The 24,589-nt window shown below is 40.9% G+C and overlaps 1 protein-coding gene across 1 annotated transcript in view; it reads right to left on the reverse strand.

Annotated features, from left to right (window-relative positions):
• Positions 1 to 24,589, reverse strand: part of piezo2b (piezo-type mechanosensitive ion channel component 2b) — a 54,928-nt gene that overhangs the window by 14,950 nt on the left and 15,389 nt on the right. Inside the window, exons 5-32 of the mRNA XM_088429932.1 lie at positions 23,545 to 23,587; positions 20,450 to 20,612; positions 20,050 to 20,296; positions 19,753 to 19,966; positions 17,484 to 17,658; positions 16,455 to 16,574; positions 16,219 to 16,254; positions 15,541 to 15,661; positions 14,811 to 14,992; positions 14,508 to 14,738; positions 14,108 to 14,228; positions 13,841 to 14,034; positions 13,215 to 13,342; positions 12,971 to 13,144; positions 9,456 to 9,715; positions 7,901 to 8,061; positions 7,111 to 7,287; positions 6,907 to 7,029; positions 6,041 to 6,241; positions 5,758 to 5,962; positions 4,830 to 4,931; positions 4,546 to 4,711; positions 3,202 to 3,445; positions 2,328 to 2,445; positions 2,109 to 2,265; positions 1,932 to 2,021; positions 1,076 to 1,200; positions 891 to 959 (exon numbers count right to left, since the gene is read on the reverse strand). Coding sequence (XP_088286058.1) covers positions 891 to 959; positions 1,076 to 1,200; positions 1,932 to 2,021; positions 2,109 to 2,265; positions 2,328 to 2,445; positions 3,202 to 3,445; positions 4,546 to 4,711; positions 4,830 to 4,931; positions 5,758 to 5,962; positions 6,041 to 6,241; positions 6,907 to 7,029; positions 7,111 to 7,287; positions 7,901 to 8,061; positions 9,456 to 9,715; positions 12,971 to 13,144; positions 13,215 to 13,342; positions 13,841 to 14,034; positions 14,108 to 14,228; positions 14,508 to 14,738; positions 14,811 to 14,992; positions 15,541 to 15,661; positions 16,219 to 16,254; positions 16,455 to 16,574; positions 17,484 to 17,658; positions 19,753 to 19,966; positions 20,050 to 20,296; positions 20,450 to 20,612; positions 23,545 to 23,587 — 4,347 coding nt within the window. The remainder of the gene's footprint in view (positions 1 to 890; positions 960 to 1,075; positions 1,201 to 1,931; positions 2,022 to 2,108; positions 2,266 to 2,327; positions 2,446 to 3,201; positions 3,446 to 4,545; positions 4,712 to 4,829; positions 4,932 to 5,757; positions 5,963 to 6,040; positions 6,242 to 6,906; positions 7,030 to 7,110; positions 7,288 to 7,900; positions 8,062 to 9,455; positions 9,716 to 12,970; positions 13,145 to 13,214; positions 13,343 to 13,840; positions 14,035 to 14,107; positions 14,229 to 14,507; positions 14,739 to 14,810; positions 14,993 to 15,540; positions 15,662 to 16,218; positions 16,255 to 16,454; positions 16,575 to 17,483; positions 17,659 to 19,752; positions 19,967 to 20,049; positions 20,297 to 20,449; positions 20,613 to 23,544; positions 23,588 to 24,589) is intronic.

Raw genomic sequence — 24,589 nt, forward strand, 5'->3', positions numbered from 1 at the left:
TCCAATAAAGCGACCGTGACAGATAGGTGAGTTCAATTTGAATGTAAATATCATTGTCCTGTCTTTGCCTGCCTCGTTCCTCCATAGCCTAAAGAATCTTCTCTAAAACTTGTCCCTTCACACTACTACAGCTTCAAATATAAAGAAACTCCAAATAGTAAATATTTTCCGGACTAGTTTACTGATCTCACATAAATCCTAAAAAAGTGGAAATCAGTAAGGTTATTCTTTTCTGTACGCGTGTTATTTAACTAATCAAACGGCCACAATCTAACATTAAATTACCTAAATAATAATCTTAAAAAAAGTTTTATTACTTTTGTATTTTACCTTGCAGATCTGCAATACTGTTCTATGACAGTGCAATGATTCTCTACAATCTTTACAAAGTAGGTGCGAATTGCCAGACATGGCGGCTATTAAAATAACTCCAAAATCCAAAAAGTAAAGTTGTAACAGCTGGTGATACCCGTTGGTTTCGATCATGCCTGCGGGCAAAGAATGAAACCTTTTGAGGCAGAGACTTCATATCTTTGCGTGAAAACTGTAAAAAGTGAGCGATTCCCCACCGCGGGCTCTTCAGGCGTTGGAAAATAAAAAGCCCGATCTCCGGCCGTTAGTCCTTTTCTCGTTTGCCTACTTCACGTGTCTATTTAAGGCGATGTCGCCGCACTACACAGGCGGTAGATCTTGTGCGGTGGCTCTCTTTAGCGACAGTCAAGCAGCGTCCTTAAATAGAGACAGAAAAGGACTGAAAAAGGCCAGAGGATGACGGCCGGTGCCTTAGGCGCCCTCGGACGGAGTGGGAATCCTCGGCTGCGTTCTGGTCGAGGACACAAGGGCCAATGGGAGCGGAGTAGTGAGCATAAAAGGGGGAGGGGTCAACCTACTGGAAGCATGGTCAACCCACGGCCTCCACCAGTGCTTTTTTTTGGTCTTGGCTTTGGCTCGCTGCGCTCCTAAAATTTAACAAATGACATCAGTGCAACACGACACAAAGTAAAGGATCAAAGGAAGAGCGGCTACGTTAGCTTAGCATCATCAACACGGGCAAGGGGACAGGCCGCGGCCATACCCTCGTCCTCTTCGTCGGGAGGGGGCGGAGCCAGCGCCTGCCCGTCCGTGGACTCCTGCGCCAGGCTAAGCATCCTCTCCTTGCCGCGCTTGAACTTCTGCTGCCGCACCTTAATGCGCTCCATCCTGTGCAGACGGACACACGGGGCGGGGCGGGGTGGGGGGGTGAGTGGCGCGACCACATGGATACACTCCTTATATTTCATTGTTTTCAATTAGGCCCTAATAGGATATCACATTCCTCAAGTAATTGCATTATTCCTGCGTGATGTATTCATGTCATTTAAAGTGCGGGAATATTCGGCGTCTGAGAAGACGACTCAGCAAGTTTATGAAGCGCCCATTTTGGGTGGCCTCACCAGGTCCAACGGCTTACCAATTTTCACCGGCATATGCATCTTTGTGAAAACATACACTACTAATTTTGGAGGTCCTGAAAATTTTAGGACGATCGAGCCGAGATAAAAATAATACAACAAAATTAAATAAATATTTGATGAGAAAACAACTGTACAGAAAATATGTATAAAATAAATATTAGAAAAATATTACAAAATATATAAAAAATAAAATATAAAAAAATAACACAACAAAACCTGAATACAACATCAAAAATTAAACACAAAAACTAAAACAGACAATAAGGATATCATTAAACAAAGACAACTAAAAATATAACAATAACAAACCCAAATGAGATGAAGCCAAATCATAAAATCAAATGATGCTAAATGAACAAGATAAAACGCAACAAAAAGATAAATGAAACTAAATGAACGAAACAAAACAATAGAAACAAAGTAAAAGAAAACACAAAGTTGAATTCAAACAACATCAACCAAATGAAAAGATCTCACTGTCGTTTGAGCTGCTCCACAGATTTGCGCTCCTCCTCCAGGCGCGCCCGCACGGCCTTGACGATGGTGGCCTGGAAAAGCTCCGCCCCCCTGGTGGACAGCACGCGGCGGCGCGGTGGGGGGGCAGTGAGAAGTCGGCGGAGCTCGGAGGCGGTGAACGTAGGGCGGCGCGCGCACCTGGATGCCAGGATCTGCGAGGCCCTGATGTCGGCCACCACGTGCAGGAAATAGTAGCTCATGAAGACGCGGCGCTGCAGCAGCAGGAAGGCGAAGCAGATGCTGTCCCAGATGATGCCCGCCTCGTCGCTGGGCAGCTCGCAACGCTGGTCCACGTCTGCGTCGAGGGCACAATGATGTGTGCGCCTTTGTGTATGCGTGTGTGTGTTTGTGTCTTACTGAGGTGCTCCTGGTTGGTGTTGATGTTGTATTCCTTGATGGTGCACGCCAGGCTGAAGAGTTGGATTAGCCAGCACTTGTTGGGGATCAGAGCGTTGATGTAGCCACAAGCCAGGATCTGGAGAAAACACCAACGTATGACATTGTGAAGCCAGGAAAACACATTCCAACCTGGTCTGATGAAATTTGAAACACAAACATGACCTAGAATGTGTTCTATAAAATAATGCACGCATTTTAGATTCATTTTTAAAGAATTTTATACATGTCTTTGGTTGATAATTACTGCATAATATCTCTATAATTTTTAAATAGAAACATTATTTGGTTAATGTTGATTATTTGAATTGATTAGTTTTGATTATATCATATGTATATAGGTATTTATAATTATTTTAGGTGTACGGTATTTTCACAGATAATTTTGATGTATTTTATTGTTTTAAAAATCCCCATCACTTAAACATATGTTTAATATACTTGGGTTTTAATACTGACAATTAACTGATGAGATTTAAAAGGAAATATTTTTCAATTTTATTTAAATCTAAAACACATCTATTTACCTATATGTAAATTTGTATTATATAAGCAGTTATTTTATTTTTTATCGTATCAAAATTTTAAAATTTGAATTGAATGTTTCATAGAAATTCATTTTAATTATTTTTTTATAAGTATTACATAAGTAATACTTATGTAATAAGTACTTATGTACTAAGTAACTTTTTTCATTCATCCTTGTAACATGATTTCAACAATAAAATAAAATGCTAGCAGAAAGCCCTAAACAATACTAATTTTCAGTTTTGTAAAGCAGAAAGCTAATTCGAGGTTGAGTAACACAATGTAGGCCTGAGAAGAAACAACTCACAGACAAAATGTTCTTCATGGTGATGACAAAGATGTTGTAGGCAATGAGGAAGTCCCAGTAATGGAGAATCTTCTTGATGGGCTTGAGCAGGAGCTCTCCGCCGAAGAGCAGGAAGTAGAAACAGGCCACCAGGTAGCCCATGCAGAAGACGCTGATGCGCGTGGTGCCCGTTATGAAGATGATGGTCAGAACGAACCAAAACAGGTAGCTGAACATGATCACCTTCAGCATGTCCAAGTATGACCTGCAGGGCGCGGTTGGGAGGTCACTCAGCTCTTAGTGCTAAACACCTTCACTTCCATTTTCTTCTCATTAAAATAATATAAAATAATACAAGTAACCCGTTCGACCCCAAAGACATACTGGTAGGTTTTTTTTTTTTTTTTAAGCGTCCACATGTTTAATTCCAGGTACTTATGTGTGGCTAAAGGAGGTTTTAAACAAGAATAGTGAATTAAGAATTAAATAAGTAAGGAATTTGGAACTAAAGTATTTGATTACTTTAGTTACTGGAAGTACAAAAGTAATTGATTGCTTTAAAAATTTGAGTACTTAAGTAATGAATTAATTTAGGCAATTATGTATGAAAGCATTTGGTTACTTTAGGTTACATGTACTGAAGTAATCAATTACTTTATAAGCATTCAATTACTAAAGTAATCAAGTAGTCAATCACTTTGGTACTTGATTACCTACTAAAATACTAAAAGTAATTGGTTTTGTTAATGTATCAACTAATTGTTTACTTTAGGTTACTTGTAGTGAAGTAATCAATTACTTTTTACGCATTTAAATACTCAAGTATCAAGTAGTCAATGACTTTGGTACTCAATTACCTAAAAAAGTACTAAAAGTAATTGATTCCTTGATCAAGCAAACACAACCTCGATGCATGGCAGCTTCCATTACACGTGATGGATGCGGTGAAAACATAGGAAGCATCGTTCACTTGACGGCCCGTTTGGGATGATCAATCGGCGCCTTGATGGGTGAAAATACCTTTTCCGTACTTGAGAGCTATTTATTGAGTTAGAGCACAGAGGGAGGAAAAAGTGCCTAAGTAGCATAGTGACCAACAGAGTGTTTTCGCAGATTATGGATTTCTACCCTCTCCCCTTGGTCGGTATCTGTAATTTGATCCTGGTGGGGGGAAACGGCAATCGGAATAAGTGCAGAGCGGCCGTGACGTGCACTCGACCTCGCGGCGAGGTCTCGTTGATGGACGCTGAGCGCTCTAATAAAGACGTGTCCACTTTGTGCGGCAAAACGCCGCGAGATGAAGCAAGTGCAATCAATGGCCGCGGACCTCGGCGATCCAAAAGCGGGCGCGCCAAAATGGCTAACCTGCAGTGGATGAAGTCGGGCACGGGGTTGTGGACGCTGAAGGAGGACGCGTCCAGATCCCTGCAGATCTCCACGTTGTCTCCGGCCATGATGCGCACGGCCGCCTTGTTCTCGTCGTCAAACACTTGCCGCTGCATGGAGGCGCACAGCAGCAGCATGAAGTCGTCTGGAGAGAAAAAACAACAACAACATGATAATAGTGCTAATCTAAAAAAAAATGCCTTTAGCAGGTATGCGAATGTGGCAGGAAGGAGTTCGTCGGGACGTGAAATGGCGGGACGTACATATGAGGAAGGACGGATTGGGCCTTGAGAGGAAATCGGGAACATAGAGCCACTTGACCACATTGGAGTCTGTCGTTGAGCTTGGGAATCTCCAGGGATAGTCTAAAAATTGCAAAAAGGAAAAATACAGAATTACACTTCGCACACTGACCTTCAGTTTCTCCTGCTTATGTTACAAACGCCATGTAAAAATTTTGAATTGTGACAAACTAGTTCACAAATACTTTCATTCAACATTATTGTAATTATTTTAGTCATTCTAATGTTCATTCTGTTGTCAATCTTGATGTATTATTTTTATATTAATATTTTATTAGATTACTCAACAGCTTATTTTGATAAGCTGAAGAATGTTTAGTGGAATTTGTGCAGAATTTTTACCCCCACGAAAAATTCTTTATAAACACCAGCTTTTTTGTTTGTTTAACGCAAACAAACAAAAAACTGGTGATCTTCCAATATGTTTTCCATAAGAACAAAACAAAAACAAAATAACATTTGCTCCCAGAAATTAATTAAAAAAAAAAAAATCAATATTGGGGGAGAACAATCTGTAAACAGGTGAATCCATGGGTGCTGACGCAAAGTATTACTGTATAATAATCTAAACATATACAGTAGTATACATTATATAGTACATCTGTATTAATCAATATAATCTATTGTACAAATCAGCGGTTACATTGGATAAACTACATGCCATGTTTGAAATATTTTTCTACATTATTATTTCTTCTTAAATACCTTGGGATGTAAAAAAATGGTATTATGATATATTACAGCATTATTATTCTCTAAAAGACAATTACAATTTAATTGCATATAAATACACTAGCATTATTTTGAACAATGCACATCTATTTCATAATTATAAATGATTTTAAAATGAGGCCATAAATGTCAAGATTAAAAAGAAAAGTTTACCGACCTTTACAAGCGGCGGGAGGGATCCCGATGCAGACGAAGTACTGGAAGGTGAGCATACAGGCCAGGAAGCAGCAGTATTTGGGCCAGATCTCGGCGATGGCCTTCCTGCGGCGCCGGTACATGACGGTGACGAGGGCGAAGGCGTGCAGCATGGCGTAGAAGTCCATGCGCTGGCCGATCACGTTAACGCCCAGCAGCAGACACGTCTGCGGACGGATGCGAAGCTTTTCTTTGATTCCCGTCGTCACGCATTTGCGGCATGCGAAAGAAAAATGTGGCGCCACCTCCAGTCCGAACTTATAAAAGAAGTAGTTGATGAAGTATTTGATGAAGCAGACGATGCCCACGTCCAGGTGTTGGCGCGTCACGTCGTGGAAGATGATGCGGGCGGCGGGAGGCGACAGCTTGTTCCTCAGACGGAAGTAAAGCTGGTGGCGGTAGATTGTCACCTCGAACGCCAGCACGGCCAGGATCAGGAGGTTGTGCTACATAAACATAAACATAAACAACACAAGTGATCTGTTTCACTTATTTTATTGTCAGTTTTGGCTACTCCCTTTGAACTTTTTCTGTTTTGTTAGATGTCATTCTTAATCAGGTTTTTATGTCCAGTGGACTAGCACAGTTTCTTGGCTCAGAACCCGTGAAATTACACATTTGTTTCCACTGGTCCGTAAGGATGATGGCTGTGTTCACCCCCACTACGGCGCTAATGCACCTTTCGAGCTGCACCTGTATACGAAACTACCAAGAGAAAAACTACTTGACATGCACTGGGCATGTCACATACGTCATGTTTTTTTTCATTTTAAAATAACAAAATAACACTCACAGTATTCTACTTTATAAACATATGCAGTAAAAAAATCATTTAATGTAATTTAAGGAATGATTTGTGGATCATGATTCTAATCAACACTATATTAATGCTGGTTTTGCTAACCCATCTATAGCATTTTGCATTATGTGTTAGGATAAAGTTATGTAATTGGGTTAAACATTTCTTTGTTTTATGTTTCAACCACAACTGGAACCACAAAGATGTTAAAGTCTCTTTTTTGAGTTTTGATCTGCTTCTTATGAAGTGTTGTGCTCCCATTCCATTGGCCAATTGGATTATTTGCCAGGAGTGATGATAGCCTCAACTCACCCTGATGTAGCCTAGCAAGTCGTCGGTCTTTTGCAGGCCCACCCAGTTAGCCGGGTCCACCAAACCGCTGTAGAGCAGAGAGGCCCGCATCTCCTTCTCCTGCTCAGTAGTGTAAGCTGCCGGCTGTTACCAGGAACACATACACACAGGCTCATTTAACGCTGTAAACGGAGTTCAAGTTTTATTACAGTAGATGTTTCTCACCATGGTGCAGTTCTTGGAGTAGGTGAGCGGCTTGATGGACTTGAGCTGGTACAGCATTTTACACACGATGATGACGCACGTCCAGACGCTGCACACGCTGGATGCCAGAGGGCGATACTGGCTATAAGGCAGCGCGAAGGCCCACGAGGCTAGGAACACGTAGTTCAGCAACGACACCTGCGTGGTGGGCCAAATGTTAGTGTGATAAATACTACCATGTCAGCAAGTCTAATTTGAAATTGTACCGGACCACAAAATACTTTTTGATGTGCCTAAGCCCTCTCTGTTCTCAGGTTGCTAATTTGCTATATGTTAGCATATTAGGGGGACCAGACTTCCTGTTTCAACCGGGACAATCACAATTTGGAGCCTTGCAGATACAAACTTGACTACATTGCCATAACACCAGGGTCATGGTTAAACTTGCCGTGTCCACGTTTGTAATTTTGAATATTCTCACAAGTTAGCTTGTTAGCATTTTGTTAGCATCAATTTTAGTTTGTAGTAGCTAAGATTACATTTCAATCTACATCAGCACAGTATGTTCTTAAGTTGCTATCTTGATACTGTATATGATATGTTAGCATGTTAGCATTATACTTTCCACAGTAGTGTGTTGAATGTATGAATGTACGACTGATAGAGGTACTTCTGCTGCTCTAACATCTTAATTTCCTGCAAAGGATGACTTAAGTATTTATCTATGTATCTAGAGATGAGATGAGCACTAAAAACACCACTAAAATTTCCAATGAATTACGGGTCCAAGCAGGTTGTTAGTGACCCTTACCTCTCGTATGGAGACCAGTACGATGTAGCAGGAGACAATCTTGATGATGTGGATCTCCAGCAGCCACCAGATGAACAGCTGCAGTTTATGGAAGTACTCGAGGAACTTGAGGAAGAGCACGGTCAGACGGTCCACCACAAGGTGCCATTTGCTCTTTAGGTCTGCAAACCATAGCAACTGGTGACAATCACAAGCAAGTAGAAGTGTGCTTCAAGGGTTAAACTTCATGGTGAAGCTATTCCATGGATTGAAGTAAAATTCTGGCCCTTTTATTACTTCTCCAAGTGAAAAATTAACAGGTTGGTCCTCCCATTTTGTGCTAAAACCTTTTATAGAAACCAAAAGGACCAACAAAATGATCCATAAAGTTCTATTAAATAAAATATTAACTGTCCAAAGAATTGTAAAAATAAAGACCTTCCAAAATGGATGTGATTTTTTTTTTTTTTTTTTACAACAAACATGAAAAGTCCCATAATGCTCTTTTACAGAAACACTCGGCATCTTTACTTGCAGGAGAAAAAAAGTAACAGGCAGAAGTGAGTGCTTGAGCAATGCACGGCGTCAGAAGTGAAAAACACCACATAAATCCGGCCCAGACAAAAAAATGCGCACTGGACGGACCGCAGCCGCTTTGGGGCGGTGATTAACGGGTGCACTTTGGTCCGTGGGTGTCCCGTAAATCTTCCCGGAGGGATATATCACGCTCACCTCACATACTAGTTCAAAACTGCATCATCATGGATTTAAATGGATGAATTATTCAGAGGTTGGTGCCCCGCAGACGTCACGCTTTCAGAAACGTAGGGGAGCTGGAAGCGTGCCGGGCGGGACTCACCCCTCCTTGTGTTGTGTTTACAGTAACTTGGAGCTGGATAGTATGGACTTTCACATGTTACTTTAGGCAGCCTATGGAGAAGTGAATTTTCCCACCTTGCATTTGCTGTTCTCGATTAACAACAAAACATGGAAATATTCCACCTTTTCAGGTCCAACCAGTACTGTGGCGGTACTGAACTGACGTGTCAGTATGTCAATGACAGCTATTTCAGTGGTGTCCAAACTACGGCCTGAGGGCCATTTTGGTCCCGCATTCCATTTTGCTGTGGTCCCGCAACAGATATCAATAATATTGAAACAGCCCCCAAGACTAGTATAAGGGAAAAAAAAAAGACATGAGCGTGAAAATAAAAATAGGTGCCATTACTACTAAATTGGTTTCTATACATTGCAAAGCTTTTCGAAATATTTGAAATGATAGCAAAAACTATTTATGAAAATTCTATTGAATGCGGTCCTCAAATGAAAAAGTCTGGACTTTTTCTAATTTGATTTTTTTCATATATTATAGATATACATATTTAGATATTATATTATAGCTTGTTAATTGAGTTACTATATCTAACGCTTGATGAAATTAAAATTAACCTCTAAAGATAATGTCTTAATATTGACAGCCCCTATGTAATTAAATATAATTTTCAACAAAGTGCTTCGTCCTGATCACAAAAACACAAAGAAGTGAGTTTTGGGGATTTGATTATGTGCGTCGTACCGGAGCTCTGTTCGGTGCTGGGTTCCGGCTCGGTGCCAGTGCTGAAGCGCTGGCTGTCGTCGGTGCTGGACTGCCTGTTGTCCGAGAGGCTGCCCGGCTTGGCGTCGCCGGCCGAGGAGGCCGAGTCGTCCGTCAACGCCACCAGCGTCTGCGTGCCCAGCGCCTCTTGCTCCTCCTCCTTGCTCCGGGACAGCGAAGCGTCGGCGGAACTGGCGCTGAGCACGGTGAGGTCAGCCAAGCTGCCATCTGGGTGAACCAGCCTGTGGACACGTTGCTTATTATTAGGTACCACGATAGAAGGAAGAATACATGCGCTTATCAAAACATGTCATGCGCTCATGAGGACCTTCGATTGCTTTGTGTGTTCAGAAGTTTAAGGTTATTTTGACGAATGATCGGGAAAAGTCTGTTCCCTCACTTTTGTTTACTCCTTACCAGCATGTCTAGGACTTTTGCAGGACTATAGAACTATAGCACTATATTGATGAATTTTAGTATATTCATTGTAATTAAATTACAGTAAAAAAAATTAAATGTTAAAAAAGAAATCATTTAATTGCAACTCTGCATTTTGTATTGTGTTAATCCCTGGCGCTACACTTTACAGTGGTTCTCAAATGGGCAACAGGTTTCTGCGGGGATCAGCAATTTAATGCCATTACAGGGACAGAACAGCTTTCTTTTCAAATTAAGAGGAAATTAATCGCTACATGAAGCCACTTATTGCATAATAGTGCTATAGTGGCTCTTTTGCAAAATGTTGTTTGCCTGTATTTTGTTTTACAGGGATGCACATTGTCATTTGTGACACAATTTTTGGGCAGACGAGACAGAAATAAAACAAATGATGTTGCATGATCTAATTCCTAAAGTTGCTGAATAAAATATGCCGAGAGAAAGCACCAAAAATGTAATTCCGCACTAATAACTCAGACATGGATGGCCCTTTATAGTTTACAATTGTTTCATTCAAAATTGCTTTGCACTGGTTAGGACATGGGCGAAAAAAAAATTCACAGGAGCTACATCATTAAAATGTATGCGCTTTCGCTCTCTTGTGCAATGCTTAAAAGAGCCATAATCATACAAAAAGAAGGGACTGAAGTTTTCATTCTTTCTTTCCAATTACTAACAAAAATAAAAGGGTTTAATAAATGTATAGTATATTTAATGGGACTTATCATGGGACTGCTTAACATACTCATGCGGCCTTATTATTCCTAAATGTTTATGTTTTCATAATAATCGCACATATTGTCATGCCCCTTATATCTAAATCTTCTGACTCTCTTGATGAGGCAGAACAACACTCACACAAAACGACTGAATGTTCATTTCTATTAGGTTCGACAAAATGATTGCACTTTTATTCACATAAAGGCCAATATGTAATTAATTAATTTTTTCACACAACACGACTAGATTAAATAGGTTTCAGAAACGGAAGCGAAAAGTAAAATGAGTGGATTTTTATGAAGATCGCGGATCATTAACTCTGGCCCCAGGGCAGCTAATAAATAGCTACTCCAAATTAATGTGCATTAATCCGCACGTTTATCGAGCACTATTACAGTTTCAACAGCTCAATTACTTGCAGACATGCTATGAAATGTGTTTTACTGCACTCGTCAAAGTGCCACTTTTGTCCTCATGAGCCCATAAACAAGAAAAACCACACACAAACCCACACGTTTTTTTTTTCTACCAAAGTGGGGACATCCAACTGACATAATGCATTTTCTAGTCCGATAACCCTATTCATCACAACGGATTGCCTAACCCTAACCACAAACAAATTCCAATTTAAACTTCAACTCTTGACCCTCAAAATGAGGTCTGAACTTGTGGGGTAAACCAAATTGGTCCCCACAAGTGCAAGGGTCCTCACAAAGACAGTCAAACCTGGGATTTGGTCTCCACCATGCCGTAAAAACCAAGCGCGCAGACGCATACACACACACGCACGCACACACACACAGGGGCTGATACTCCGAGGGGCCCAATTGCAATTGTCCGCTCTTTATTGAAGGAATCGATGCGACATCGCAACAGGCAAAGCAGTGCAACATTCTCATTCGTAAGAAAAATCCGACTTGAACTTTGGGTTGGCATTTGACCACAGGGGCTTGGCTGCATGTCAATCACAAGCAACTGCGCTGCTATTATTATTAGTACGAGGATGCTCATACTTACTTTTGTTGTTGACTTATTTTTTGCTTGATGCTGCTCGGGACAAAGTTGCACAGAGTGAGGAGGAGAGAAATTGACAAGTACAGTATGTACAGAATAAGGTTGCCTTTAGCTGCTAAAATTGTGGGGAGGCTTCAAGCTTTTTTGTTCAAGTCCAAGCATGCTTGTTGACACGTCTTTTCACTTTTACATACCTTACTTTTTTCTAGATTGATTCAACAATCAATGCTACAGGTACAATGGAAGATACCAAAGTGGGAAAGGGAAAAGGTTTATTTTCCTTTTTTTTATCTGTAGTAAGTAGGGACAGGTCAGGTCAGATGGTGGGTTTAGGGAACAGGTGAGGTGAGTGACTGGAAAGGACCCAAGGCAGAGGGACAAGGAGAGACTAGAGGAGTTCAATGCTGATGGATGCCAGAGAAAGCTAGTCTCGTACCCACCTATTCATGATCAGATATACACGCCCGCTGACTTTAGCGTGGCTGTGAGAAGAGGAAGAGTGGCGGTGCACAAAGAAATTACAGCAGGTCACAGATAGAGAAGAAGAAAAAAAAAAACAACAACACACCATTGATTGTGATGTGCTGCTGCTAATTGTTAGCATGTCAATGGAATTTTCCATTACATTTAAGTGTTATGCTAGCACGTGATTAAGGTAATGCTGTTACGGTAACACTACTAAAAGCTAGTAATACTTTTTTTTTTAACATTCATAACCGTTGTGCAGTATTTTGCCCATTTTTGGATCAGTTGCTTCAACGTAATTCTCGCAGTATTTTAGCCAAGAGATGACACACTCCTCCTCGTGTGATAACTAAGTGGCTGTGCCATGTTTCAACGATTTTGACACATGGGTGAAATTTCAAGTCCCTAGGGTCTTTTTCCCATGCTTATCCTTTAATGAAAAATGCCTTTGATGTAAAAATTAAAGGATTGGACTAAATACTGCAAAAAGGTTAATTAGCAGTTCGACGTGATTTTATGATCACGGTGATGTAAACGGGCCAAAAGACAGTTTTGGACGACAAGTCGAGTAAGCTGTTACGCTGCGGGAAACAACGTCGAGATAAAAGCGGACCAAGGCATTGGTTGGCCATATATTATTTGGTAAGGCAAGCTTTATTCTCAAGTAGGACTTCTCACTGTGTTGGAGGCATGTTACCGTAATTGTTGCTTTTTTTTTTCTTCTTTTTTTACAGAGTTACGCCTTCCACCCCTACAGCTCGTATCTCGCAACATTACGATTGCTCGATTCTCAAGGCGCCGCTGTACTGCACACATAGGGATGAGGAATAATCCCCAGCACTGAAAGATACCTGTCTCACCTGTAGATGGTGCTCTCCTCTTTGGCCACCACTGCTTGCAAGTCGGTCAGCTGCAGGAAGCGATCGTGGAAGTAGTGCAGGTGCAGGATGCACACCAGAAGGAAGGAGGTAGGGATGAAGATCCTGGTGAATAGCTCGGCCACTGAAAATTTCTCAAGGCCCAGGTCCTTGAAACTGCACACGAGGAGAAAACGAATCATGCGTTTTAAGCCCAAATGACCATGATGCGACACAGCGACCTCACCTGTCTTTATTCTCCGCCGAGTCGGATCTGAACTGGAAGGTGTAAACTGCGATGAGGACCAGCATGGTGTACATCACCACGGACATCCAGAAGTATTTAAGGATTCTTCGCCACCACTCGTAGTGCACCTGGGAACGGAAAATGCTCTGTTTCCGGGGGGTTGGTACATAATGGGTCGGGTTAATGGTGGCAAGGCGTTCAATGACACGGCGCGCTCAAAGGGACTGAGGGCCGACGTTTTGGGCTTAGGGTGATTCGATTAAGAAGCGATCAATTTTTACGACGTGGCAATAACGGTCAGCACCTCCCGCCTAGGCAGGTATTGAATTTGCAGTTTGGAAGGAGAAAAGCAATAATGACACAATGTGCAGCCATTTTGTTTGTCGGATACGTAACAGTTGTTATCTTAATGCAGCTATATGATGTTTTTTTGTGATAATAGAAGCAAACTATGAAAAAATATTATTATTCATTCCAATACTATTTTTTTTCTTCACGTAATATATATTTAATAAAATATAAATACAATTTGGTATGTTGTCTTCAAACTTAATGACATACTTCCCATCACTTAACTTTTTTTTCCGCCCCTGTGGATTATGGTAATGGGGTGCAAGTGGGCGTACCTGGTAGAGCGCCACGCAAGACAGGAACATCATCATGTAGATGATCTTGTACATGACGATGGTCCCCTCGAAGCTGACAAAGAAGAACATGCCGCCGCAGATATAAATCCAGTACTTGACCAGCAGGGCCATCACCAAACTGCCCAGCACATGCATGACGTCCTTCTCGTCCTCAGGCTCACGCTCCTCTTCCTCTACAGAAGACGCAAAGGTCTCAATTACTCACACTCACTCATTCCTTTATAATGTCATCATCTTTGGATTCACCTTTAACCTTTTGGCCCTCCACCTGAACTCCTAGGAGATCTGCCTCATCCTCTTTTTGCTTTTCTGACCTCTCGGTGAGCGTCTGCCTCAGCAGCAGCCAGAAGCTCAGCAGACACAACACCTGCAAGACACAAAAGAAAATTATTTGCTACTGTTAAGGAAGAAAGTAAAAAAAGAAAATGAGTGGGTACAGTAATACATAAAATCATCAAATATGCTTGTCAGATTCCAATCTGCTTAGACTGTTTCCAAGTAAGGCAGTGAGCCTCCAGATGGAGGCGCAACAATGGAAAACATGTTTACGCACACATATATTGTACACATTCCCACCACCCCATGACCACAAAAGAATCAACATCTCTGTCTCACATGATCGTGGTTACATTAAAAAAAAGGCAACCTTAGAGGAAATGGAGTGAAAGAGGTTCTTCTTGGGCACGGAGAGCCCTGGCACGTGCGCGATGCCCTCAAAACTGAAGAAGTACTGCAGGACGATCAGGAGGTTGCCGTAGGCCACCATGAAGGGCGACGACAACATGGCGTAGCGTCGGCGGTCGCGCACCATCCACAGCATGCAGGACCAGATCAGGAAGACGAAGGTCAGCCACGTGATGTATGTGATGCTCCACGCCTGCAAAAGGCAACCCAACAAAGGCTTCAGATGCTTTTATTTTTTTGTTTGAAGCCTCCTCCACTTGCTCACCATCATGGCGATGAGCGCGCAGATGTAGCTCTGCTTCATGACGAAGTGGAAGACTTTGACCATGGCGCCCACGCCTCGCTTCCTCAGGGCGTCCTCGCTTCCTTCAGACTTCTCCTCTCCCGACGGAGATTCCCCGTCTTCGGGAGGAAGGTTCACCTCGTACACGCACAGGTCTTCCTTCTCTGCTCCGACACGCGCCAAACACATTCCATAAAGCGCCCGTCCATTGAGAAAACTGGCTTCATCGTGAGTGTCAAACATAGGACCCGCAAACAGGTGTAACCCGGACCGTGAGATGTTTTTCAAATCGCCATAACTACTGAGCCATTTCCGGCACCAAAGTAATTCCGGTTCATTTTGAAATTAGAGAAGCGGAGCTTTGTGTCGATACCACATACATTACGGTGGCTGGCACGTTTTCAAGTGCATGGTTATCCTAAGTAATGTAGCAAGCTAGTAAGTAGCATTTGCACTCTTAAAAGTTAGCTTGCACCTTGATCATTTTACTGGATTAAATTTTGTATTTTATTTTGTATAATAAACATGAATACACAAGTTCCTCAGTTATCTGTGTGTATTTAAATATATTCTTTTTGAGATGAGAACGGAAAAGAGCTCATGAGGTTATTAGGAATGTGCATCAGTGCTTTAGCTGTTTTTAAGCAAAAAATAAACAGAATCGCGATTAAATAAATGAAAAATAAATGACAGCCCTGAGTGTAAGTCTGACCTGTATGATGACCGACGGGCTGGTCTCCTTTGTACTGAGGGGTGGCGTACAGGTCCAGATAGCGCGGACCGTTATCAGTCACTGTGAAGTCAAAGGATGTTCCGTTGGAGGCTAGCACAACCTGGTTTGAAGGGGAAAAAAAAGATAACAGGGAGATCCTTTCAAAGTAAAGCAAGAGAAAAAGTTAAGATGTCACAACTTTCAGACTTTCTCCAAAGATGATATAATTCTTCTCTAAACTTTCTGACTGTAGCAAAAATTTCTGACTTAGCAAAAATCTTTTGAGGAAAAAAAAGTAAACATTTAGGATGGGCGAATACTGATACAAAGTTTTGGGATCGGGCTATTATACTAGGTGTTATGTCAAGGTGTTGGAACTCCTGAAAGCCAGTACTAGTATGAGTCGCTCTTCTGGAGCGGTTTTACAATCACAAACTAGCAATTATGAGTAAAAACGGCCAATAATTTAATTAAATTTAAGGAAAAATGCAACATAGGAATAGAAAGAAAACACAACTTATTTTTCCATTCCATTATTGGCTGGGAACTGAACTCACATTGGCTGCATGAAAGGCAGCCGTATCTCCCATTGTATCACCTGAGTTAGCAAAGGATGAAATCCATGCATGTAATTAATCAAAGGGAGGGGGGAAAAAAAAACAACTTAGGATATGTTACCTCGGTGGTACTGATGGCATCCTGGGTTGAGAGCAACTAAGGTGAGAGGAGAAAAGAGCAAACAAGACACGACCGGTTAAGACTGCTTTGCACCTTTGCTTGTTTTAGACTGTTTTAAATGCAATAGACCATAAAGTACAGCTTGAACTTGCCAAATAGTGAGGCCTCACTTGGGGATAAAAAAGATAAACATTCGACTGATTCCTTTCGGGAAAGCGTTTATGAAAAGAACGCACATTTTTCTCGTCGGTGCCTTGCCTGGACTCCCACCACATCTGCCTTTTCCTGTTGGCTGACTTATTTGTCCCGTTTCCGACCAGATCGTCTTCCTCGCACGCTTCTTCCTCCTCGCCATCCTGAAACAACACAGATAACTGCTTTGGGCTCTTTCATCTTTAGATCACATTTACGCTGGAAAACAGGAATCAGTGCAGGGGGATTTTTTAAAGTCCTGAAACGGTTCCAATATTGCCACATCGGAGCAGCAACACAAAACCATATCCCTAAGAAAAGCTGATAAATGTTCCTTTGACTATACGAAGAGGCTTTTGCTTTATTAGCCAAGGCAGACGTGTACATTTTTTATGACCGTTTAAAAAAACTTAATCCGGGAAATTGTAAAACAAATCAACCATAAAAAAAGGTCCATTATAATCTGATCATTGAATTGCTGATTTATGTGCTAACCATGTTTTATTATCAGAATCTTCTAAAGGGCGTGCACGCACGCACACAGACACACGCACACACACACACACACACCAAAAAGATCAATACATGGCTACAGCCCTGTAAGGCTTACAAGCAGGTATTGACCTTGCACGAAAAAAAAAAAAATCGTCATCTATAACACCATTAGAAAACAGAGGGGCAGCACTTCAAACTGTGGTGTGGATTTTAAGATCCACGGTGCGACATCCTCCAGACACAATACATTGAGACATGGTTGCCTAAACAAAATGGATCCAGTCATTTTTACTGACTGTATATGGAACGGTGTCCCAATACTTTAGTCTTTACAATTTTCCATAACGGCTTCCGATTAAGTTTTATGTGTCCCAACACGTCTGTGTAATATCTTCTTTTTGGCCAACAGCTTTCCACAAGGGCTCTTGGTCATTTTTTTTTTTTTTTTTTTTTAGCATCAGGTGTTTCCTTTCTTGGAAATTAATCTTTTCATGAACTTTTGTTTGTAGTTCATCATTCCTATTTAAAAGCCAATATTATGGATTAATCTGTATGCAGTAGTGTAGGCGCGGACTTACGGTCAGCTGGTCGACGGGTTCCTGCAGCCAGAGTCGTATGAGCGTGGCTAGCGTGTAGTAGAGCAGCAGCAGCATGATTGGGTTGACAAAATGGTGCCACTTGCGCTTGGGGTGCACCATTAGCTTCCATGTGCGGGCACAGTCGCTCTGAATGATGGGGGACATGCCAAAGTACCTGAGGGGCAAAGCAGCAAAATATACATTCTGATTGTTACTTAGTTTGAAATATGAACCGTTTTATTGCCTACCTTATTATTTGCTCGATTATGGAATGTAGTCTGCTCAGGGAAGTGAACAGAATAAGAATTTCATTGTGTGATATTACTATGCATATGAAAATAAAACTCTTGAATCTTAGAAAAGAGCTTATTCAATTTATACATAACTTTACATTTTTAATACTATGTTTTTAAAACTCTTTTCAAGCACAGCCATTACTTCGCATCTTTTATGTTCTATTTCATATTTGTTCCATCAATTGACACCTTGAACACATACACATTTGCTTCTCGAGTGGACTGCCCCCTGGTGGCTCCAACAAAAACTGATTAATTGAAACTAACAGATAAACCGCACTGGAATAAAAACTGCAGGGCTAAAATAATGAAAAAAAGTTGTGTCTTATGGTTCAAAATTTAGTCAAAAAGAACCAGGAATTGAATGTCTGGACTTGTGAAAAAGTACAAATGCGTCTTTGGGGGTGAATGAGTTAAGAAGCTTTTGGGTGCGTGGAATGGGAACCTCCCTGAGAGATTTCAGATTGCGAGTGTGGTCCAGATGTGAAACAATGTGGCTGTTACTTCACAACGTGCGGTGCAACAGATCGTCTCCTGCCTCATGCATAATCCAACAAAGCGGGGCGCTTTGGTAGTGGAGCGCTTAAAAGCCCCGAAGTTCAAGCGAGAGTACGATACATCCATGTCGCGCGCAGCTGCTTTTGTTGCCGTTTTGTTTTCTTCTTCTTCCTGTCTCCAACAACGAGTAAATATTTGCAGGGCTTTAAACAAGCTCCTGCAGGCTCCCCAAATGATTTGATGAGTAAAGGTTGTGCATTAAGGAGTTACCTTCTTCCAAGTGTTTTATGGCCAAGCAACAAATTTCGTTCATCGTTTACAACTTTATGGGTTAAAACAGTGATTCTCAACAGTTGGAGAGTGTAACGTTTTAACAGGATTTTTCCACATTCCAGAAAATCTACTTTAAAGCCAGGACAAGAAGAGTACATTTTCAAAGTAAGGGCAAATTAATTGGAACATGAAACAACTTATTGTTAATTTGTTCATTTTAAAACGACTCCGTTGCAAAGCGGTGCACGTCTTTATTTTGTTAAAGCGATAGTACATGTATAGTTACCCTTAGCCCGTTTCAGAGTTATTCCTAACTTTTTAAAAATTTCACGAAGAAGGCTGCCAGCTATGTTGCTAAAATACCAATAACATGACTGTTATGGTTTTAAGACGTGTATTTTACTAAATCAATGCAACAAAGCACTTTATGTCCACCCAGGTTTTAATGTGTAGCTCTACTCTTATTAACTCAATTAATCCCAAACACATACATTATATTTGGGTTTTTAAGGATCCACACATTCAATCACGGGTATGTTCAGGATTTACATTTTATTAGTTACTAATGTAATCACTTTAGTGATTACTTCATTACCTAACCAAATTTTCATCATATTTAAGTGCCAGAGTAAAATTTAATTTAGGTAATTCAGTCCTAGAGTTATTAATTATTTTGGTAGTTATACACTAATCAATTACTAAAGTAATTACTTTAGTAGTTTAGTACTTTAGTTGGTAAAGAAATAATTACATTGTGATTAAGTGCTTACAAAAACAGTTACTTTTGTGATTATTTTACCTAATTGATTTGATTGATGATACAGTAGTTAATATAATGTAATCTATTACATTGATAGTTTAGTACTTATGTAGAGTAGTCTCTGTAGTATTTAATGACCTAAATTGATTACTTTAGTACTTATGGCCTAAAGTAAATGATTACCTTCGTTCTTTATTCATTTAGTAAAAGCCTTTTTTTTTTTTTTTTTTAATATATTAAGTACCAGGGCTTTAACGACTCGACTCTTAACAAAAATGCTTACAAATATGTCTTTGGAATTGAGTTAAAAATAAAACTATGCTCTCAAAAAAGGATTTTTTTTTTTTTAAACTGCAATACAAAAGGGGACCAATTGTTGCTCGCTACATTTCAAGACGCAAGGGGGCATACGAACGGCGAGGGGCACGATTGATGAGCTGACCTGATGTAGCCGTCTTCGGGCGCGACCGACTCCTGAAAGAACTGGAACTGGTAGAGGTAGAGGACCACCAGGTGGCCGGCGCTGAAGATGGCCATCAGCACGCACATGCAGCTGAAGAGCAGTGTGTCAAAAGTGCGGCGCAGGGACCACCAGGTGCACAGGAAAAGGAAGATGAAGAAGTAGACGGCCGAGGTGAGGGAAGGAAGCATCATGCCTGTGGTGGGGGGGGGACAAAAAAAAAAGAGGCCCAAAATGGCAGCTTCCTGCTAGTGGCCTTGATGTGAAGATGGGCCTCACCTGTGGTCCCCAACAAGATGGTCACCACCACCTTCCCCGCCGTGGTAATGAGGTTCCCGATGATCTCCTTGACTTTGGACGCCACCTGCGCCACCAGCCGCAGGATCTTCATCTTGGCGCTTTCCTTGGCTTCCTCCTCTTCCTCCTCATCTCCCTCATCCTCTTCGTCTTCCTCCGCCTCGTAGCCTCCGTCCGAGTCCTCCTCCAGCAGGATGTGGTCTTCCAGGCTCAGCTTCTCGTCATCTTCCTGCCCGGGACAATGACGGACTTGAGCATTTACAGTACCAGTCAAAAGTTTGAAAAAAAAACTTTGGTTTCCCAATTATACATGTCGGCAGCTGAGGCATTTTCGGTAATTGCCAAAAACGGTAATTACACGCAGCAGAAAAGCAAATCTCACTTGTTCCTCGGCTTGAAAGTGGGCGTTGTCCTGCGCCATGTCCTCGGGAGGCCTCTTCTGGACCAGACTGCGACATAGAAACCAGATGGCCCCGCCCACCATGCACATGCCGATGTCCGGTACAAAGACTCGTATGCCGTTTCCCGCGTCGGCGCCGATCACGCTGGGAAGACGAAACGAAAAAAAAAGTTGCGCAATCACGTTACTCTTGAAGGCGTAAGAAAACAATAGCGCTTCACATGGGCATTGTTTCCACTTATTCAAGTGTTATTTTGAAGTGTGCCAAATTCTGTGGTTTTATGTGCACTAAAAAGAAATAATGAAATAATGGCAGCTGCTTTAAATGCATTGCTGTAAACAAGTGACTAAGCGCTTGAGACTGTGGAACGGTATCCTCACTGCAAATCCAGCAGCGTATATAACCATAAAGACAGACTTTTTTTGGACATTGCAAATTAGATCAAGTTGTGTTCGGGGAGGGGGACTAGCAAAACAAAAGCGACAAGTTAACGCGTCGACTACAGTAGCAGTAAGCTTAGCGTGACACGCTGTGATTTAGGGGTGCCACTTAAGAACGACGTTTACGAGGTGTCATGATTGTTCCAAAATGACTAACAGCTTTCCAAATACTTTTAGTACCAGCGTTTTAATCATCCAAGCTGTTGTTCCATCTTCTGTTTTATGGCATTTGTGAGAACAATTCAACTGTTGAAAATAAACAAAACAAGCTACTATTGAATATGGGACACCTAGTTACATAGAAAAAGCCAACATAAAGACTTTTACTTGGAGGTACGACTCCATTTATTCATACATCCATTTGTAGAACCGCTTATCCTGAGAAGGGTCGCAGGCTTGCTGGTGCTTATCCCAGCTGACTTGGGGCAGTAGGCGGGGGACACCCTGAACTGGTTGCCAGCCAATAGCAGGGCACACAGAGACGAACAACCATTCACGCACCCGATCACACCTAAGGACAATTTAAAAAGTCCAATACACCTGCCATACATGTTTTTGGAATGTGGGAGGAAGCTTGAGCTTGCCCGGAGAGAACCCACACGGGCTCGGGGAGAACACGCAAACTCCACACAGGAAGGCCATCGCGAGTTGGATTTGAACTCAGATTCAACATTCATATATATATATATATATATATATATATATATATATATATATATATATATATATGTGTGTGTGTGTGTGTGTAAATATAGACAGACAGACAGATAGATAGATAAATGTACACACAAACACACACACACACACAAATAAAAACAACCTCAAGGTCTCGACTTTCATTTCCCAACATTCAAAAGGTTCAAATTAATACAAAAAAATATAAAAATAGGGAATTACTGTTTTAGACAATGTGCAAAAACTTTAAAAATGCGTTATTTGCGCAAGAAAAAAAAATGGTTATAAAATTAATTATAGACGAGATATTGATTTTCTATTGCTGAAAATGGGTAAATAAGTGTGCTACTACTATAATGTGGAAAGAAAAATAAACTTGAAATGAATACTTTCAATGACATTCTTTAAGAGCGACATCATCCATCTATCCACCTACTTTGGACACGTGAACTCAAGGCTCAAACTCGGTTGACTTTGGGCCAAAGGCGGGGTACGCCTTGGACTGCTGGTCAGTTCATGGCGGCGCACATTGATACTCAAAGCAAGAGACAATCTTCCCTCCGGCTAACACGCATGTTATTGCAATGTGGGAGGAAGCAGCCATCAAATTTAACGAGCACTACTCCCATCTCTCGCCGTGCTCGTTGCACCATCATTAGCGGCACTCAAACCTCTCCAAGAAGCTCGCCTTAATGTACATATGATCAACACGGGTACAATTTTCCATTACTTGTAGTGGGAGTTAAATTTAAAAAAAAAAAAAAAAAACAGAGAGACTTTTGGACATTCCCGTAGTTGTGAAGCCGCAACTAGGAGCATGCAGACATGGCGGCAGCCTAACTGGGTTTACTTTTCATCAGGAGGCCACAGAGGGACACCAGAGTGCTCTTTACCGTCATTGGCTGGTTGTTACGCTGCCTGGAAAACATACCCAACGTTCGTTTGCCCTGCGTCGTTCGTTCAATGCGAACTGCACAAACAACTGTCGGGATTTTAAGGAGATTCTTCAACGGCTGAAGATGAACGTTCGCTTCTCCCATCCAAAAGTGTTGAACGCATCGGACAAACTATAACGGACAACTATAACTATTTATACCACTAGGGTTGAGTGATACAGGCAAAAAAAAAAAAAAATCTCGATTTTTTTTCAATCATTGGGATGATTGTCATTTTAGTTACTGTTAATGGAAGAAATAAACCCAACAAACATTTATTGGAAGGTTTGCTTCATTTGAAATAAAATCATGCGGAAAATATTCAGACAAAAATAATGAATATTGATTTTAAATCTGTTTTGATGTAAACTTAACATGCTTAGCTTTATGAAAATCAAAGATTTAGTTATCAAATTAACTAATTCAATGCCAAAGATGTTACATTTTTAAAAGTTTGATCGTTGAATCGTCTGTACTTTTTCAATTGTCATGCTAAAGGAGTGTCTAAAAAATGGCTGGTGCAAAAAGAAAGTATTAATATAAAATTATTGACAAAACACTTACTTTTTACTTTTTAAAAATGGCTACATAAGTGGAGTTTTCCTTAAAGGGACAATGTGTAAGATTTAGAGCATTTTTCTTTGATTTTTAAACAAAATTGATTCATTGCCCTCCCCTGCACAGGGCATTTCAACAATAATCAATTTGTGTGATGCTGTTTTTCTATATGAAAGTAAGGTGGATTCTTTGTAAAAATTGCAGGCTGATGCATACATTTTGTAGTCCCCTTGCGTAAGAAAAATTCTCTCCTTGCTGACTCGGCCCTTCGCCATATGAGTCAGTCTGGCTGTTCCTGACATCCCGATTGCTCAAGTGTGAGATCAAGCAAGCGCACCCTCCATGGCCTAACCTTTACAGGGGAAATGCCACACTTAAACACTTACTGTACGGCCTTTTGCAAAGTTTGTTCAAACACATGAACAATAATGTTATTACGCGTACATTTGTGGTCTGACTTGTGCTTACCTCTCAAATCCAATTTGTCTGATGGATTTTTCCCATGCAGAACCTGCATTGGAAAAAAAAAAAAAAGTTTTGTGAGCATTAGGAATTTACTGTATGAGAAAATAGCATGCATGCTGCTCGTTTGAATAAAGTGGAACGGTATTTTTCCATATATTTATATGTACACTACACTTACATGTACAGTATACAATACATGGATATAGACACTTGGATGAACACAAACAACAACAAAAGATAGGACTGGGCGATAGCATGGGGACGATACAAGTACTCATTTCAAGGTATCGGCACTCGCGATCACCGCAGATACTAATATCAGAGGCTCTCTTTGAGCAATTTTATGTTTTGTTTACAACAACTATAAATTAAAATTTAGAAGAATATAAAATTGCCAATAACATTCATTGCCATTGGCTGCTAATTTAATTAATCATTCTACTTATTGTAGAATTATTGTATTGTATTGCAGTGAATTATATGTGAGCAACAAAAATACTACTGGCATTAGTTATTGGAATCAGAACAGGTGAGCACAAGAGTTGAGTGCTTCCACTGGCGTAGGTCTGAAAAAAAGTGCTTTTGCTCTATCATTATAAACAAATTATATTAATGCAAAAAACATTAAATAGTAAATTAAATAGAAAATAAGAGAGAAAACCCCTAATTAAAATATTATAAGATTATTATTATTATTATTATGTCTTCTGTACTGAATCTCAAGGGATGACGATTACCATCTTTCCTTGGGAGCACTTGAAGTGTTCCTGAACGTCACGCTGGAGCAGCAGGGCTCCGTTTCCACCTATTGAGCACGTTCAGACAAACAGGCGAAACTTTGTCGCCTTTGTTGTACCGCCAGACACTAACCCAGCCCAGTGAACAACGGGACTGTGTGACATATTTACACTTCTGACGGCTGGTTATTAAGTCACTAAATGAGAGGACCACGAATTTGTGGCTTGTGGAGACGATAATGCGATACCACAAACCACATTTCTCTTGTACCCAACATCAAACACAGTATGGAGCAAGTGTATATCCACTC

This window comes from Hippichthys cyanospilos, chromosome 12 (genome assembly GCF_059441005.1).
Source record: "Hippichthys cyanospilos isolate Australia breed blue-spotted pipefish chromosome 12, RoL_Hcya_1.0, whole genome shotgun sequence".
Classification (NCBI taxonomy): Eukaryota; Metazoa; Chordata; class Actinopteri; order Syngnathiformes; family Syngnathidae; genus Hippichthys; species Hippichthys cyanospilos.